Below are 20199 nucleotides of genomic sequence, written 5' to 3'. Positions count from 1 at the left end.
CATCTTGAAAAATTTTAGTAGTGTCCAAACTCAAAGTCCCAGTCATCCATGTGACAAGTGATAGACTATACCAGACGTTTGGTAAAGAAAGGCTTTCTATTTTTCTCTCACCCAGCTGCAGCTGTCTTTACCTCTGTAGGGGACTTTTGACTTTGTTAAATATCACTCTCATTATATGCATTTAAAAAAAGAAAAGCTGTTATGATTAACCTGCTTGAATTAATTGTTTTTTCCTTAGATATTAGTAGATCTTAGATGATCTATTCACATAATAAGCTTAGAGTGCCACCTTAAGACCTGGGCGAGAGGGGCCCCTACCTTGGATCCTGTACTTAGAGGACTCATATATCACAAACATTAAAAAAATGTGTCGGCCGGCTTGGTGGCTCAGTCGGTTAGAGCTCCATGCTCCTGACTCCGAAGGCTGCCGGTTCGATTCCCACATGGGCCAGTGGGCTCTCAACCACAAGGCTGCCAGTTCAACTCCTCGAGTCCCACAAGAAATGGTGGGCAGTGCCACCAGCAACTAAGATTGAACATGGCACCTTGAACTGAGCTGCCCCTGAGCTCCCAGATGGCTCAGTTGATTGGAGCGCGTCCTCTCAACTACAAGGTTGCCAGTTTGACTCCCGCAAGAGATGGTTGACTGCGCCCCCTGCAACTAGCAATGGCAGCTGGACCTGGAGCTGAGCTGCGCCCTCCACAACTCAGACTGAAAGGACAACAACTTGAAGCTGAACGGCACCCTCCACAACTAAGATTGAAAAGGACAACAACTTGACTTGGAAAAAAGTCCTGGAAGTACACACTGTTCCCCAATGAAGTCCTGTTCCCCTTCCCCAATAAAATCTTAAAAAAAAAAAATGTGTCTTTAGGGATCCAGCACTCCGTACTGGCAGACTCCAATTTGTAATCCAGATATTTAATGACTAACACTATTCAGGCCCCAGATACGCTTCTCTCCATCACTTGCTCTATCCCCTTGAAACAAAAGGTGATTATTTCTGAATGCCACAAAGGTTATTGGGCTGTTGATGTTGGTTATGGACATTGCTTTGGAATATGGAGAGGATTTGAATGGCAAAAGTTCTTAGGTGAGAGAAAAGACAAATGAATTAACTTAGCATAATTGCAATGGATTCTTCCATAATGAATTATTTCCCAGTACTGCTAACTATTTTCTTGTTTCTCTTTGTATTTCACTTTGTTGTTCTACTCAGAAATTAGGTTGGTGTTTGTAACAGTGTTCCATGACAACTGACGAATATTTTGCAGTATGAGACAATTCACGTTACTCTTAAATTTCATACATGAAGGCCCACATATACTGCATTTCCCTGAAAATAAGACCTAGCTGGACAATCAGCTCTAATGCATCTTTTGGAGCAAAAATTAATACAAGACCCGGTCTTATTTTACTATAATATAAGACTGGATCTTATAATATAACATAATATAATATAATATAATATAATATAATATAATATAATATAATACTGGCTCTTATATTAATTTTTGCTCCAAAAGACACTTCAGAGCTGATTGTCCGACTAGGTCTTATTTTCGAGGAAACTCGGTAACATATGTGATATCAGTTGTTGACATAGGCAATGGATGAATCTTTAACCCTAGAATTGTAAATAGCTCTATTTTTGTAAAAATATACAGTAGGATTTAGTTTTTTAAAAAATTACATGAGTCTCAACTTTATTGTAATAATTTTAGTTAAAATTTGGTGTTTGTTAATTATAATTTGTACATTGCTTTTCAATTTTAAAGATAATTTTGGGCAGTTTAGAAAACAGATGTGAAAATAATTTTAATTTTTGATTTTTCACATTTAGTGTATATTTTTTTCATGGCAGTATCTTCAAATTTTATACACTTTGAATAAATTACAATTTATTTTTAATCCTTTAGATCCTTACTGGCAATATAACTCAAATTATGAGGAAAGTTTGTTTAACAACATAACTGTGATTTTGATGAAGTCAAGGTAAGAAAGTAAATTTTATGGAACATATTGTAATTTATGAATTATGTATGTCTTCATTATTCATCCATACATTGCCAGCTCATCAACATTTGCTCCAGACATATGCAATAATAACAAATTCAATTGTCTATGATAGTTTAACTTTTAGTCATATAAATATCATAGCTTTACACGTATTTTTTATTTTGTCAAGTTATGTGGATTAAACATTTTATTTTAGATTGTTTTATGAATTTCACATTTTTAGAGATGGTATGGGCTTTTTTTTTAAATTAAAGTTTATTGGGGTGACAATTGTTAGTAAAGTTACAAAGATTTCAGGTGTACAATTCTGTGATACATCATCTATAAATCCCATTGTCTGTTTACCACCCAGAGTCAGTTCTCCTTCCATCACCATATATTTGAACCCCTTTACCCTCCTCTACCACCCTCCTCCCCCCGGTAACCACTAAACTATTGTCTGTGTCTATGCGTTTTTGTTTCTTATTTGTTTGTCTTGTTCTTTTCTTGTTTTTGGTTTATATACCACATATCAGTGAAATCATATGGTTCTCTGCTTTTTCTGTGTGACTTATTTCGCTTAGCATTATAATCTCAAAATCCATCCATGTTGTCACAAATGGTTCTATTTCATCTTTTCTAACCGCCGAATAGTATTCCATTGTGTGTATATACCACAACTTCTTTATCCATTCATCTATCGAAGGACATTTTGGTTGTTTCCATGTCTTGGCCACTGTAAATAAAGCTGCAGTGAACATTGGAGTACACGTGTCTTTAAGGATAAATGTTTTCAGATTATTTGGGTAGATATCCAGGAGAGGGATTGCTGGGTCATATGGTAATTCTATTCGTAATTTTTTGAGGAACCTCCACACTGCCTTCCATAACGGCTGCACCAGTCTGCATTCCCACCAACAGTGTATGAGGGTTCCTTTTTCTCCACAGCCTCTCCAACACTTGTTACTATTTGTCTTGTTGATGATAGCCATTCTGACTGGGGTGAGGTGATATCTCATTGTGGTTTTTATTTGCATTTCTCTGATGATTAGTGATGTTGAGCATTTTTTCATATGTCTATTTGCCATTTGTGTGTCCTCTTTGGAGAAATATCTCTTCAGGTCCTCTGCCCACTTTTCAATTGGGTTGTTTGTTTTTTTGTTGTTGAGTTGCATGAGTTCCTTGTATATTTTGGATATTAGCCCCTTATCGGAGGCACTGTTTGCAAAAATGTCCCATTCAGTTGGTTGCCTCTTTATTTTGTCGATGGTTTCTTTTGCTGTGCAGAAGCTTTTAAGTTTCACATAGTCTCATTCATTTATTTTAGCTTTTACTTCCCCTGCCTTTGGAGTCAAATTCATAAAATGCTCTTTGAACCCAAGGTCCATAAGCTTAGTACCTATGTTTTCTTCTATGCAGTTTATTGTTTCAGGTCTTATGCTTTAGTCTTTGATCCATTTTGAATTAATTTTGGTACATGGTGATAGATAGCAGTCCAGTTTCATTCTTTTGCACGTGGCTATCCAATTCTCCCAGCACCATTTATTGAAGAGGCTGTCTTTTCTCCATTGTATGTTTTTTGCTTCTTTGTCAAAAACTATCTGTCTATATTTCTGTGGTTTTATTTCTGAGTTCTCAATTCTATTCCATTGGTCTATGTGTCTGTTTTTCTGTCAATACCATGCTGTTTTGATTATTGTTGCCCTGTAGTACAAGCTAAAGTCAGGGAGTGTGATACCTCCAGCATTGTTCTTTTTTCTTAAGATTGCTTTGGCTATTCGGGGTCTTTTGTGGTTCCAAACAAATCTGATGATTTTTTGTTCTATTTCTTTAAAAAATGCCATTGGGATTTTTGATGGGAATTGCACTGAATCTGTATATTCCTTTGGGTAATATGGCCATTTTAACTATGTTGATTCTTCCAATCCATGAGCTCAGAATGTCTTACCATTTCTTTGTGTCTTCTTCAGTTTCTTTTAAAAATGTCTTATAGTTTTCAGCATATAGGTCTTTCACATCCTTGGTTAAGTTTATTCCTAGGTATTTTATTCTTTTTGCTGCAATTGCAAAAGGAATTGTTTTTTGTATTTCTTTTTCTGAGATTTCATTGTTAGTATATAGGAAGGAAATGGACTTTTGTGCGTTGATTTTGTAGCCAGCAACTTGACTGTATTCGTTGATTGTTTCTAATAGCTTTTTGGTGGAGTCTTTAAGGTTTTCTATATATAGCATCATGTCATCTGCAAAGAGTGACAGTTTAACTCCTCATTTCCAATTTGGATGCCTTTTATTTCTTTCTCTTGCCTGATTCCTCTGGCGATGACTTCCAACATTATGTTGAAGAGCAGAGGTGATAGGGGACAGCAGAGGTGATTGGGTTTTTGTTCTTCTTTTTCTAGTTCTTTAAGGTGTAATGTGAGGTTATTTATTTGGGGTTTTTCTTGTTTCTTGAGATAAGCCTGTAATAATATAAATTTCCCTTTTAAAACTGCTTTCGCTGCATCTCAAAAATTTTGGTAGGATGTATTTTCATTCTCATTTGTTTCTATGTATCTTTTGATCTCTCCTCTAATTTCTTCTTTGACCCAGTCGTTCTTTAAAAGTATGCTGTTTAATCTCCATGTATTTGTGGTTTTTCCTGCTTTCTTTTTGCAGTTGATATCCAATTTCAAAGCCTTGTGATCAGAGAATATGCTTGGTATGATTTCAATCTTCTTAAATTTGCTGAGGTTAGTTTTATGTCCCAATATATGGTCTATCCTTGAGAATGTTCCATGTACACTAGAAAAAATGCATAGTCTGATGTTTTAGGATAAAATGCTCTATAAATGTAAATTATGTCCATTTCATCTAATGTGTCATTTAGGGCTGCTATTTCATTATTTATTTTCTGTTTGGATGACCTATCCATAGCTGTCAATGATACATTTAGGACCCAAGTATAATTGTGTTTTGGTCAATTTCTCCTTTTAGTTTTGTTAGTAGTTGCTTGGTATATTTTGGTGCTCCCTGATTGGGGGCATAAATATTGATGACTGTTATGTCTTCTTGTTGTATAGTCCCCTTTACCATTATGAAACGTCCATCTTTGTCTCTTGTTACCTTTTTCACCCTGAAGTCTGTTTCATCTGATATCAGTATGGCTACACCTGATTTTCTCTGGATACCATTTGCTTGGAGTGTCAATTTCCACCCTTTGACTTTGAGTCTATGCTTATCTTTGTAGCTGAGATGTCTCTCTTGGAGACAGCATTTGGTTGGGTTTAGTTTTGATCCAGTCTGTTACTCTGTGCCTTTTTACTGGGGAGTTCAGTCCATTTACATTTAGGGTGATTATTGATATGTGAGGATTTCCTGTCATTCTATCTTTAGTTTTCTGGTAAGACTGTGTTTCCATTGTTTCTTTGCCTTTTTGTTGTTGTCTATTATTTCTATGTGGTGGTATTTTATGATGTTTCCCTTTTTTTTCTTCTTTTATTACAGTATATGTTTCAGTTCTGGATTTTTTTTTTTTTTTTTTTTGAGTGGTTACCCTTAAGTTTATGTAAAGGAAAGTTTGATATTTAGAGTATTCCATTTTCTTCAGCATGCCTACTTTTTCCATTCCCATATTCCGGTTCAGGCCTTTGCTCTCCCCCTTTTTATGTTTTAGTTGCCACAAATTGTCCCAGTTGATGGTGGTCGAATAGCCTCCTTTAGTATTACTTGTAGTGCAGGTCATGTATTAGAAAATTCCCTCCGTTTTTGTATGTCTGGAAAGGTCTTTATTCCTCCTTCATATCTAAAGGATATCTTTGCTGGGTATATTATTCTTCGCTCATAATTTCTCTCTTTCAATAGTTTGAATATTTGGTTCCATTCTCTCCTGGCTTGTAGAATATTTGGTTCCATTCTCTTTCTGCTGAGAAATCTGATGATAATTTAACGGGCTTTCCTTTGTAGGTTACCGTCTTCTTTTCCCTGGCTGCCTTGAGGATTCTTTCTTTGTCATTGATTTTTGACAGCTTCAATACAATGTGCCTTGGAGAAGGCCTGTTGGGGTTGAGGTAATTAGGTGTTCTATTTGCTTCTTGGATTTGAGGATCCAGTTGTTTCCACATGTTTGGGAAGTTCTCATAGACTATTTGTTTGAATATACTCTCTGTTCCCTTCTCTCTTTCTTCTCCATGTGGTAAGCCCATTATTCTTATATTGCTGTTTCTGATGGAATCAGAAAGTTCTTGTAGAGTTCTTTCATTTCTTTTAAGTCTCAAGTCTCTTTCTTCTTCCATCTGTGTAATTTCCAGGTTTCTATCTTCGATGTCACTGATTCTTTCCTCCATCTGGTCAACTCTAGACATCTACAGGAGTGGGTTCTGCAGCTGGTTGATAGGAAGAGGTCTTTCTTTTGTTTTCCAGTATGTGTTTATAGAATGTTTTATTTTCTCTCCGACTGCAGCATTTTTTTGTCTCACACTGTAGTGTTATGTTATCTCTGCACTATTCCAGCTTCTCACACAATGGGGAGATTCCCTGGTAGGCGGGCTTCTCCTCTGTTAACAGTTCACCTGGGTCATAGGGCACCACATCCCTGTGGGTATGTGGAGAGCTTTTGAAGTTCCAAAGCTCTTCCTGCACCAGATTCAGAGCCCGTATGTTTTCAGCAGTTCTGTTTACTCCTGCAGGGATCCGACCAGATAGGTGGCCCAGAGCAATGGCAGTGACCACCACCACAGCCGGTCCTGCTTCCACAGCTCCCTCCCCTTTGCTGGAGCTAGTTGGGCTGCAAATCTGTGTCTGCGGAACACAGTACTCAGAACTGCAAATATTCTGTTCTTTTGATCTGACACTGCCTCTGTTCCGCCTCCAGCACCGAGCAGGTGGGGGCGGGGCGAGCTCTGGGAGCGTGGCGGGGGGGGGGGGGGCGGCTAGTCTCAATGCCTAAGGCTTCCGTTCTCTGCTCAGCAGTGAGGGCTTAAACCACTGTTTTCAGCCTTCTTCCCTCAGTCTTTTCTCCGAGGTCTCTGCCGTGAGCGTTGGGTTCAGCCGTGTTATGTGCTGTCCCCTCAGCCCTGTGGGCCATAAGCGGAGCCCTAGCAGTCCGAGTTCTTCCCTCTCCTGCAGCTGCGTTCGTTCCGGGATGCAGCGAGCTCGGAGCACTGAGTTAGGTCTGTGTCCTGCGCCTGCCTGGGTGGCTCTGTATCCGCACTTCTTCCTTCCCTCCTCCCCTGCTCAAGTGATTCGCCCACCTTTAGGTGAATTCAGTAGTGGGCCTCTTCGTCTTGCCTGTCTGCTGTGCAGGGAGTCCTTTGTGGGTTTATTGTTTGATTAGTTGTAAATTCCAGGGGAGCTTTACAGAGGCTCACCTCATGCCGCCATTTTGATGACGTAAACTCTGTTTTTTTTCCTAATTAATGTTTATTGGGGGAGACAATTGTTAGTAAAGTTATATAGGTTTCAGGTGTGCAATTCTGTAATACATCATCTGTATATCACATTGTGTGTTCACCATTCCAGAGTCAGTTCTCCTTCCATCACCATATATTTGATCCCTTTTACCCTCATCTACCATTCCCCTTCCCCCAACCATCTGGTAACTGCTAAACTATTGTCTCTGTCTATGAGTTTTTGTTTTTTCATTTGTCTTGTTTCTTTGTTGTTTTCAGTTTTATATACCACATGTCAGTGAAATTATATGGTTCTCGACTTTTTCTGTCTGACTTATTTTGCTTAGCATAATAATCTCAAGATCCATCTATGTTGTCGCAAATGGCACTATATCATCTTTTCTTATTGCAGAATAGTATTTCATTGTGTATATATACCACATCTTCTTTATCCAATCATCTATCACTTTGATTATTTCCATGTCTTAGCCACTGTGAATAAAACTGCAATGAATATCGGAGCACATATATCTTTAAGGATGAATGTTTTCAGATTTTGGGGGTAGATACCCAGGAGAGGGATTGCTGGGTCATATGGTAATTCTATTCTTAATTTTTTGAGGAACCTCCACACTGCCTTCGATAGTAGCTCCACCAGTCTGCATTCCAACCAACAGTATATGAGGGTTCCTTTTTCTCCACAGCCTTTCCGACATTTGTTATTTGTCTTGTTGATGATAGCCATTCTAACTGGTGTGAGGTGATATCTCATTGTGTTTTTTATTTGTGTTTCTCTGATGATTAGTGATGTTGAGCATTTTTTCATGTCTATTGGCCGTTTGTATGTCCTTTTTGGAGAAATGTCTCTTCAGGTCCTCTTCCCGTTTTTCAGTTTGGTTGTTTGTTTTTTTGTTGTGAGTTGTATGAGTTCCTTATATATTTTGGAATTAGCCCCTTATTAGAGGTGTTGTTCGCAAAAATCTTCTCCCTTGGTTGGATGCCTCTTTATTTTGTCAATGGTTTCTTTTATTGTGCAGAAGCTTTTTATGTTGATATAGTCCTATTCATTTGTTTTAGTTTTTACTTCTCTTGCCTTTGAAGTCAAATTCATAAAATCCTCTTTGAACCCAAAGTCCATAAGTTTAGTACCTGTGTTTTCTTCTATGCATTTGATTGTTTCAGGTCTTAGGTTTAGGTCTTTGATTCATTTTGAGTTAATTTTGATACACAGTGATAGCAGTCTAGTTTCATTCTTTTGCCCGTGGCTTTCCAATTTTCACAACACCATTTATTGAAGAGGCTGTCTTTTCTCCATTTTATGTTTTTTGTGGGCTTTCATTTATATTCTTGCCCTGCAAATATTAGGCACCAGTCTGCTTAAATGTATCTTATTTTATTTGTTAATTTTAGTGTTTAATTATTTTAAAGTAAATGTTTTTTATTTCAAATCTAAGAACATTATTTTTAAGAACTTGGGAAATAGTATGAGGGGGGAAATAATCTTAATATCACCTCTGTAATATAATCAATTTTAGCATTTTAGAAAACGACCTTCTCCAAAATATGTCTTAAAAACATCCTTTTCTCTCTGTCACTATTCTGCCCATCCTAGTCCAAGCCGTCATCATTTCTCGCCAGGACTAAAGCAATAGTGTAGTTACTTGTTCCCTTACATTTTCTTTTACCTCCTCTTAATCATTTCTCCACGTTGTATCAGAGTGAATTTTGAGAAAATATAAATTACGTTATGTCACTTCTTTACCTAATGCCTTTTGACACTAATTGCAATTGTAACAAAATAAGAGTTCTTTACTATTGCTTACAAAGTCTTATATGATGTAGTTCCTGTCTGCCTCTTCAACTTTACCTCATATCTTTTCCCTTTCCCACAATCCAGCAAATTCTTCCCAACTCTAGTTTTAAGGAGAAGTTTTAATAGAGGACAGGGGTGTCTTCACTCCACAGGAAGAACTCTGTGAGCTAGTGGCTAGCTTGATTGTTAAATGGCAGCAAAAGTAATCCTTTATTTTTTGACGTGCCTACTTTTATACTTTTATTACAGGATCCCACCTTCTCCTGCCTCTCTTTGATGATAGCTGATCACGTTAGGAGGGGGAGGGTGAAAATAGGGGCGGGAATTGGTAACAAAAATCAGGAGATACTTCAAAGATACTACTCTTTTAGCAATAATAATGCGTTTTATGGATAGAGCATAATTTAACAAGTTTCCTATTGATAGTCTTCCCCACCCTTCATTACAAACAAAACCATATTATAAACAACCTTATTTGTGGCTAAACATTAGCCCACATTAATTTCTAGGAATTATCCTAAGGGAGTAACAGTCTGGGATGCCATGTTTGAATATATTGGCTGTATCCTCATATCCAGACCTAATTAGTATCCTATGATGCTTTGGCAGACAAATATGAGTGAGGTGTGACAATTAAGTTCGCGAACTCATCCTAGAAAAAGTGCTCCATGCCTCATTGCTGAATATCACTATGGTCACCTTTGAAGTACTCCCCTTGGGAAGCTATGCACTGATGACAGTGCCTAGTCCACCCTTTGGAGCAATTTTGGAACTCTTGAATGGCCATCAGAGCTGTTGTCATATTATCCTAGATGTCTTGAATGTCATCAAAATGTCTTCCTTTCAATATTTCCTTTATCTTTGGGTAAAGAAAGAAGTCATTGGGGGCCAGATCAGATGGGTAGGGAGGGTGTTCCAATACAGTTATTTGTTTACTGGCTAAAAACTCCCTCACAGACAGTGCCGTGTGAGCTGGTGTATTGTCGTGATGCAAGAGCCATGAATTGTTGGTGAAAAGTTCAGGTCGTTTTCATCTTTTTCACACAGCCTTTTCAGCTCTTCCAAATAGTAAACTTGGTTAACTGTCCAGTTGGTACAAATTCCTAATGAATAATCCGTGTGATATCAAAAAAGGTTAGCAACATCGTTTTGACTCTTGATTTGGACTGACGGAACTTTTTGATCGTGGAGCATTGGCTGGCTTCCATTGTGCACTTTGACACTTTGTTTCAGGGTCTTATTAATACACCCATGTTTCATCAACAGTGATAACATGGCCCAAAACATCGTCTTACCTCTCGAAAAGGTCTTGGCAAATTTCAACTCTCCTTTGCTTTTGTTCATCGGTGAGCTCCTTCGGGACCGTTTTTGCTCATACCTTTTATTTTTTTTATTTTTTAAAAATTTATTGACAATTGTTAGTAAAATTACATAGGTTTCAGGTGTACAATTTTGTATTACATCATCTATAAATCCTATTGTGTGTTCACCACCCAGAGTCAGTTCTCCTTCCATCACCATATATTTGATCCCCCTTACCCTCATGCACATACCTTTTTCATGCAAAGATTTTCAGTTAAGATTTTCCTAACTGTTTCTCTATCGATGTTTACTTGGTTGCTATGCTTCTCATAGTCAGTTGATGATTTTGACACACACTTTGATAAAGTTTTGTAATGTTTTCATCAGTTTTGCTCATTATTGGCTGCCCTGACTTCTCTTCATCAGTGGCGCATTCTTTCCCCTCAGAAAAGTGTTTAATCCATTTGTACATTGGCGTTTTCTTCATGGCATTTCCCCATAAACTTGGACTAACATGTCCTTGATTTCACTTTCACTCTTGCCAAGTTTAACAAGACATTTAATGTTTGTTTATTTCTCTCATTCAAGCTCAGACATTCTCGCGATGGCACACAAAAGCATGCAACAACAATAAACGCCACTCAGCAAGACAGTGTCACATGGCGACACACACACAGCTGTGAGACACTGATATACACAGGTTATGAAACCTTCCTGAGCTGTTTCTACAGTACAGCTAATGTCAGCGCATGGTGGCAAGTTTATGAACTTAATTGTCAGACCTCGTAATGGCAAAGCATAAAAATCTCCAAAAGAACCTTTTACTAGATTTTCATTGGAATGTTGGCATCAGTTAATTCTAAATATTCCTTTCATCTCTGTTATTCCTTGGGGATTCCTCAAAATGCAAGTCCCTCTAGGCATTGTACCCCTCCCACACCCACTTGCTTGTTTCATCTAGAGCTTCACATGGTGTTTCTCAGAGAACATATATATGTATGTTCAGTTCATCCTCAGTCAAGGAGTCCATATTTATGAATTCACTTTCTCATTAAATGTGTTTGTAACCCCCTAGTCTAAACTCACAGTGCTTTCAAGGTCATTTGAGGACATGCACATAGTGGTGAAAAATTTGAATCATCTGATGAGCACATTTCCAGTTGAGGTCAAACAAGGCAACTGTTTTACCTTCCTGTCTCATCTCTTGTACTGTAAACAAGTGTCTTTTGGTATGGTCTATTTAGTGCTATTATATTTTTCTAATTTTTGTGCTTTTTGTTTGCAATTTTACTGTTTAAAATAGTCACCCAAATGTAGTGCTGATGTGCTTTCTAATGTTCTTAAGTCTCAGAAGACTGTGCTATACCTTACAGAGAAAACATACATGTTAGATAAGCTTCATTCAGGCGTGATTTGTACTGCTGTTGCTGCGAGTATATTAAATAAGTTATCTTTAAACAGAAACACTCAAAACAGGTTATGTATTGATTCATTGATGAAAATATAGCTACAGGCTCACAGGAACCTAATACTATATTTCTCCTTAGGATCAATGTTTTAGTATTCACTAACTCAGTGTTTATGGCAACTTTCTAGAACGTAACTACCACAAATAATGAGAATTGGTTCTATCTATCTATCTATCTATCTATCTATCTATCTATCTATCTATCTATCTATCTATCTATCATCTATCTATCATCTATCTGTTTCTAGATCCCCATTGCTATTTCAGACCACTTCTTCTCCAACTTCGTGATGTTTCAGTCAATTTGGATCCAGTTCATTATCTTCTCTCTCACCCCTAATGTTCAACAAAGATTAATGTAGTTGAATGTATCAATCTTTAGTGCTTTTTGTGTCCAATTTAAGACATTCTTCACTATCCCGAGGTCATGAAGATATTCTGAAAGGTTTTCAGTCTTCACTTTCACATTTAGGTTTATAATCTACTTAGAATTGAATTTTTTATGGTTTAAGATAAAAGTACAATTTCGTTTTGTTCTCAGCTATATTTGATTGTCCCAGAATCATTTATTGCAAAGACAGTCTTACAGACAATAGTTTCGTGGTTACCAGAGGGTAAGGGAGGAGGGAGGTGGTAGATGAGGGTAAAGGGGATCCAATATATGGTGATGGAAAGAAAACTGACGCTGGGTGGTGAACACACAATGTGATATATAGATGATTTATTACAGAATTGTACACCTGAAATCTATGTAACTTTACTAACAATTGTCACCCCAATAAACTTAAAAAAAAAGTCTTTCCCCTACCACTTTGCAGTGCCATCGTCATTTATCAAGTGTCTATATATGCATAGGTCTATTTGTGGCTGTCTATTTTGTTCTGTTTGTCTTTTTGACCACTCTTGTGTCAATATCACACTATATTAATTACTATATTTTATTAATCTTGATATAAAATAAGTCTTCCCAGCTTATTCTTGCTTCTTCAAGAGTATCGTGGCTATTCTTTTTTTTTTAAGTTGCTTTTTTAAAAATTAAATTTATTGGGGTGACATTAATTAATAAGATAATATAAGTTTCAATTGTAAAATATTATAATACATCATCTGTATATTGCATTGTGTGCTCATCACCCAAAGTTTAGTCTCCTTCGGTCACCGTATATTTGACCCCCTTTAGCCTCTTCAGCCTCTCCCCACCCCTTTTCCCCTCTTGTAGCCACCATATTGTTGTCTGTGTCAATGAGTTGTTTGTTCGTTTGTTTTGTTCATTCATTTGTTGCTTTCAGTTTTATAACCCACATATGAGTGAAATCATGATTCTTGTCCTTTTCCTTCTGACTTTTTTCGCGTAGCATGATACTCTCAAGATCCATCTATGTTATTGCAAATGGCAGTATTTCATCTTTTCTTATGTCCGAGTGGTATTTCATTGTATATGTGTACCCCATCTTTATCCAATCATCCATCAAAAGACACTTGGGTAGTTTCCATGTCTTGGCCACCATGAATAATGCTGCAATAAACATAGGGATACATACATCTTTATGAATAAATGTTTTCACATTTTTCTGGTAGATACTGTTATGACTATTCTTGTTGATCTTTGTGTTTCCTTATAAATTTTAGCATCAGCTTCTTAAGTCTTATAAATAAACTACTAGTGATTTTTATTGGAGTTACACTGAATCTGTGATTCATTTTGGGAGAATTGAAGTGTTTCCAATGTTGAGTCTATTTGGGTATACCCCCTACCCTTGATAGATATCTCCATGTTTTCAGGTCTAAAAGTTCTCTCGTAAAGTTTACATTTTCTATATAGAGATTGGCATAGATTTAAAGATTTATTCTTAGATACTTCATATATGTTATGCTAGCATAGTCGGTATTTACATTTTTTCCCCATTTTTTAATTGTTGCTGATATATAGGAAACACACTTGATTTTGCAAATTCATTTTGGGATATTTCATTTGCTAGTATTTTGTTTAGGCTTTTTGTGTCTGTATTCACACAATGGTCTGTAGTTTTCTTTTTTTGTGTTACCATTACCAGATTTTGGTAGCAGGGTAATGTTGGCCTCATAAAATGAGTTAGGAAGTATTAGTGCATCTTCTTCAATCTTTTGGAAGAGGTTGAGGAGGTCAAGTATTAAATCATCGTTGAATGTTTGGTAGAATTCACTAGTGAAGCCATCTGGTCCTGAACTTTTGCTTTTTGAGGAACTTGTGGATGATTGTTTTAATTTCCTTACTGTTGGTCGGTCTATTTAAATTTTTCAGTTCTTTGTGATTCATTCTAGTAAGGTTATATATTTCTAAGAACTTGTCCATTTCTTCTAGGTTATTGAATTTGGTGACATATAGTCCTTCATAGTATTCTTGTATGATCCTTTGTATTTTTGTGGTGTCCGTGATAACTTCTCTTTCATTTCTGATTTTTGTTTATTTCTCTTTTTTCCTTAATGAGTCTAGCCAAGGGTTTGTCAATTTTTTAAATCTTTTAAAAGAACGAGCTCTTTGTTGCGTTAATTTTTTCTATTGTCTTTTTGTTCTCTATTTCATTTAAATCTGTTCTAATTTTTATCATTTACTTACTTCTGCTTACTTTGGGTTTCATTTGTTCTTTTTCTAGTTGTTTAAGATGTAGTGTTAGGTTGTGTATTTGGGGTTTTTCTTGTTTCTTGAGATAGGCCTGCAATGTATAAATTTCCCTCTTAATACTACTTTCACAGCATTCCAATAATTTTGATAATGATGTATTTTCATTCTCATTTGCATTTTGTTTTCAGCCATCTTGCTAAAATGTCTTACTAATTTAATAATTGATTCTTAAATATTCTTATGTTTTCCACATTTGTGATCTTTTCATCTGCAAATAATGATAGTTTTGTTTCTCTGTTTATAATCCCTATTCTTTTATTTCATATTCTTGCCTTACTGGGCTGGCTAGGGCCTCTGGTACAATGTTGAATAAAAAGTGGTTTCAACAGGCATCCTTTAAATGCAAAGCTTTAAATATTTCACTGTTAAGTCTGTTGTTTACTGTAAGTTTTTTGTACATACCTATTTCAAGCTAAGAAAATTCTTTTTTCAGTTCACTAAGATTTATTTTTTAAAAATCTTGCATAGGTATTAACTTTTATAAAATACATTTCCGTCAGTATTAGATGATCATTTTCCCCTCCTCTGTTCTGTGATTGTGGTTAATAATATTAATTGATATTCTAATGCTAATTGACTTTGTGTTATTTCAGTAAACATTAATTAATCATACATTATCGTCTTTATATGTTGCAGTTTTCTGTGTGCTAATATTTTGTTTAGGAAGTTTGCATGTATGTTCTTCAGTGAGCTTACCTGTAAATTCTCCTTTTTCTTACTGTCCTTAGTGAATTTTGTTATCAGAGTTATGCTAGTCTCCTAAAATGAGTTGGAGAAAATACTCCCTTTTTTAATTCTCTGAATGAATCTGGATAGTATTGGAATTATTTCTCCCTTGAATATTTATGGAACCTATTGGTGAAGCCATCTGGGCCTATAGTTTTCTTTGTGGGAAGATTTGGGAGAAATAGAATGATCTTTGTAGTGTGAGTTATTTATTGTTGGCTGCATTTGATAGATAAAATATGACAAGAAAGAGATGGGCTTAAAAAAGAATTGGCTGATTTACAAGCAGAAAAAGAATTGAATTCCTCATCTTGAAAGCAAAGTACGAGAGAAGAGAAATTTAGGACTTGCAGGTTTGGATGATGCGAGTGATTCTCGTCTCTATCAGGCAAAAGATAAAACTATCACATCAAGGATATGCGCTCATAGTTAAAAACCTGTGGCTGGATTAAAGTGATGTTTATCAAGCCTTTTTTAGTTCGATAAAATGATCAAGAAAAAGAGACAAAGGGTGTGTGTATCCCAACAGAAGCTTGACACGCTCAATTGCCTGAATGAACTCCAATGAGGCAGGATTGTCCTGAAAAGAATTGTGGGTATGGCTCTTAGTATAAGGAGCTGATTAAAATAAAATAAAGAAAGAATCAAGTATTTTTGGAGAAAGAATTATGCATCAAAAGTACCCACAGCCTGGATGAAAAGAGTCTGCAACTGTTGGCCCCAGTGTTCTATGGAAAGGAAACATGCAGAGAAAGCTCCTGAGTCCCCAAAGAGGGAATATTTTCCAATGACCTCTTCACAGTGACCAAGAATAATTGAAAAGGAACATCCTGCCAGAGAGCAGAACCAAGGGCCACGGTGAACAATAGATTAGGGAGTCACTCCTAAGGAGTGAAATCAAGACCTATTCAAGAAATAGTCCCCTTCCCCAGAGAGGAACCCTTGTAGTTATCTACCCAGTGGGAGTTTAGAATCGTGACTTCCGTCTTTCTACTTTACAAGTGGGAGTATTATTGTAATTTTCCTAACCCTATTTCACTATTTATATTGAATGGGGTGGAACAGATACTGTGTTTTATTAGTTCATATAGTGTCTAGGTTAAAATGAACATCATCTAGCCCTGATGTGGAGACGGACATATGTCACTCAGAAATCTTGGACTTTGAGCTCAAAGCAGGGACTGTGTGGGACTTTAGGGTTTTCCCCTTCAGGAGGAGGTAAGTGTATTTGTATGTGACAGGGAGTGGGAGCTGCATATTTAGTAATGAGAAGTCTATGATAGACTAATTATTATTCATGAAATTGGGTGCCCCATCAAGTACAAGAGAATTGTACTTGAAATGTGAGCAGAATGTGACATGTATTGCTTCCTGGTAGAAGATTTAAGAGTCAGCGTGTGTTTGGCCATACTTTTTTCCCCTTCACCAATGACAAGCATTGATATTTCAGATAATAGCTTATCTGTCATTGTTGGTCCCTCAGCAAAAAAGATGTGGATCAGTACTGCAGCTGACCCACAGTGAACATAAAGGGAAAGCAGAAAGCAAGTGCTTGTGGTTATAAGCCATTGGGATTTTGGACTCACTTATTATTGTCACATAACCTAGCATTCTGTGACTAATCCAACTAATGCAACGATATTTAAAGAAATAAAATACAAGCCTAAAAATATGTGCAGGGCGTAGGAAATTATAAAAAGGAGCAGAAAATATGTGAAAAAGAACCAAATAGAACTTCAAGAAATGATGAATAAGTAACCTAATAAAATTTCAGTTGAAGGGTTTGACAGAAGGTTGGGCAAAGCTAAAGAGAATTTAGTGAACTAGAGGATAGATTAGAAGATACAATCTAGAGAGACAAAAAGATGGAAAATATGGAAGTGAAATTAAGATGTGCGGTGGGTAGAGTAAGAGGATTTATCATTCATTTAATTGGGGTTACATAAGGAAAGGAGATAAAGAATGGGGCAGAGGCGTTATCTGGAGATGTAATGACTAAAAATATTTTAGAACAAATTAAAGAAGCTCAAGAATTCCAAATAGGATAAATAAAAAGAAACCCACCCAAGACACATCATAGAAATTACAACAAATAAGAGGCAAAGAAAAATCTCAGAAGCACCAGAGGAAAAGAGTAGATTACTTTCAGTGGAGCTACAGTTGGATTAATAGTTGGCTTCCTAACAGCAACAGTGGAAATCAGGTGACAGTGGAATGGTATCTTTAAAGGGCTGACATAAAGTATCTGCCAATCTAGAACTTACACTAAACAAAAATCTTTCACACCAAGAGTGAACCATAATGTAAACTATGGACTCTGGATATGATGATGTGTCATTGTAGGTTCATCAGTTGTATTAATAATAAATGCACCACTGTGGTGTGGGGTGTTAATAATGTGGGAGGCTGTGCATGGGAGTGGTGGGAAAAATCTGCACCTTCCTCCTCATTTTTCTGTGACCCTTCCCCTGCTCTAAAGAAATAAAGTCTTAATTTTTAAAACTGTAAATAACGAAAAAATCTTTCAAGAATGAGGGCAGAAGAAAAGACTTTCTCAGACAAACTAAAGCAAAGAGGGTTCATCTCCGGAAGATGATCACTGTAGGAAATTGTAAAGGAATTTCAGACAGAAGGAGAATGATTCCAGAGGGAAGATCTGAGATGCAAGAAGGAAAGATCAAAGAAGGTGGCAGATATACCGTGTTTCCCCGAAAATAAGACCGGGTCTTATATTAAGTTTTGCTCCAAAAGACGCATTAGGGCTTATGTTCAGGGGATGTCATCCTGAAAAATCATGCTAGGGCTTATTTTCTGGTTAGGTCTTATTCTCGGGGAAACAAGGTATAGATAAATCTAACCAAACCCTGATTGTGTAAAATAGCAATAATAATGACTCAGTAGGGTTAGAAAATTAAAATGTACAACAATGACAGCAACCATAATATAATCCAGGAGGGGGATAATGCATTTTAAATGATCCTCATGTCACCTAAGGATAGGATAAAAATATTCATTAACTTTAGGTTTGATAAATACTCGTATGCATGTGGTAATTTCTGGGATAACTACAAAAGAATAGAAACGGTGCATTATTTCCAAACCAGTATGGGAAGAAAAAGGGATTCTTTATAAGTTCAGGGTTATTGAAACAGCAAGGATGACCTGAAATTTCTGGTTTTGGCAATCAGCGTGATACTATTCTTAACTGCAATAAGGCACAGGAGGAAGAGCAAGTGTGGAAGACGGTCAGCTTAGTGTGGGACAAATTGAATTTGAGGTGCTTGAGGGACAACCAAGTGGGGACAGGAGGCAGCCAATAAGTTTCCTCACAGAGGTCAGGGCCAAGGTAATGGTTTTAGTTTTAAATTTTCTTTCTTTGTTTTTGGTAGCTTCTTTTAAAGCTAAAGTTGATTCTTAGTTCTTTCCAAACTTGTGAATTTGCCTAACTATTTTGAGTTCATCTTGACTACATTGTCTTGATATACATTTTTAACAAGTTTCCAAAATATCATTCAGAGAAAAATTGTAAAATTGATATCTCTGAAAACCTTTAAAAATAAGGTGCTTTTCTATTCTAAGATGTTTGGGTTTGCCTTCTATTCCGAGGGCTGGACTTCTCTAAAAAAAGGAGGTTTGGGAGGGTTTTTTTTTTTTTTTTTTTTTTGTATTTAGGAATTTGTTCTCTGTTCTTCTCTGCCATCTGGTGGCATGTAAATGGAACATTGCATTTGGAAGGAAAATAAGTAAGAATTTGAGCTGTTTTGAAATATGTAACTTACAAAAGAAAAGCAACATATAGTTGTGTTTGTGTGTGATTCCAAATTTGGAAACCACCAAATCACAGCAATAGTTTTAGGACACAGAAGCTTGTCTGTCTGTGGTATTTTTTGGATTTTTTATTCTCTTACCTCCCTTGTGCTGCTCCGACATCTGGCATTTCAACCTCATATGTAGTGCTAAGTAAACTGCGTAATCAAAGTTAAAAATTTCCTTCAGCACTTCTCTTAATTAAATCAGTGTTGGCTTTATGACCTGTACAAACATGTGGTCTCCTTTAACTCCCATCTGGGAACCTTCTCCTTTTTTATCTTGTGGTAGGCAGAGCCCCCAAAGGTGTCCATGTCCTAATTCCCAGACTTAATGAATGTGGCAAAACGGTACTTTATAGGTGTGATTAAGAAGGTTAAGGACCTTGAGATAGAACATTTTTGATTATCTAGGGGGTACAATCTAATCATATGAGCCCCTTTCTGGTTGCAGTCATAGGAAGAGAAAGAGAGACAGAGAGGGAGATGGAAAGATGGTACAATGAAAGAAGGGGCAGGAGGAGTTTGAAGTGTGAAAGGACCTAGATTTACTGTTGCTGACTTTGAAGATGGAGGACGGGGACCGTGAGCCAAGGAGAGTTAGTGGCCTCTAGAAAGAAACAGTTTCCCCTCTGCAGCCTCCAGAAAAGAATGCAGCCCAGCTGACACCTTAATTTTAGCCCAATGAAACCACTGTCAGACTTCTCACCTACAGTGTGTAAGATAATAAATTCATGTTGTTTTAAGCCACTAGATTTGAGGTAATTTGTTATGCAATGATCAAAAATAATACGAGCCTCCATTTGGGTAGAGTTGGGTCCGGAAACCCAGGTTGGGAGGAGTACAGAGCTAGCTTGAATTTGGGCTAGTGGAAAACCTAGAGAACTGGAGGTGGGGTGGTAGTAAACTAGTTTCTCTGGCAAATTTAGTGTCGCTCCTTTCTTTCCAGGTTCTGGGGTGAGCCTTCAAGTGCCCATCTACCCTCCTGTTTTCCAGGGTGTGTTGTGGCTTCTTTTCTCACCTCCCCCCTCCTCTTTTCTTGTCCAAAGGCAAGAGC

The 20199-nt window shown here is 36.9% G+C and overlaps 1 protein-coding gene across 13 annotated transcripts in view; it reads left to right on the top strand.

Moving 5' to 3' along the window:
- Window positions 1–20199, top strand: part of KLHL3 (kelch like family member 3) — a 260598-nt gene that overhangs the window by 81057 nt on the left and 159342 nt on the right. For 6 of the 13 annotated variants that reach the window (XM_074313563.1, XM_074313570.1, XM_074313562.1 and 3 more), the window contains one exon: window positions 1921–1996. The exons of the other annotated variants lie outside the window; for them this stretch is intronic. In XM_074313563.1, the coding sequence (XP_074169664.1) occupies window positions 1986–1996 (11 nt within the window). In that variant the 5' untranslated portion in view covers window positions 1921–1985. The remainder of the gene's footprint in view (window positions 1–1920; window positions 1997–20199) is intronic. 13 annotated transcript variants of the gene reach the window in all.

The sequence above is a fragment of the Rhinolophus sinicus genome, linkage group LG10 (assembly GCF_036562045.2).
Source record: "Rhinolophus sinicus isolate RSC01 linkage group LG10, ASM3656204v1, whole genome shotgun sequence".
Lineage (NCBI taxonomy): Eukaryota > Metazoa > Chordata > Mammalia > Chiroptera > Rhinolophidae > Rhinolophus > Rhinolophus sinicus.
This window is presented reverse-complemented; position numbering and strand designations above follow the sequence as displayed.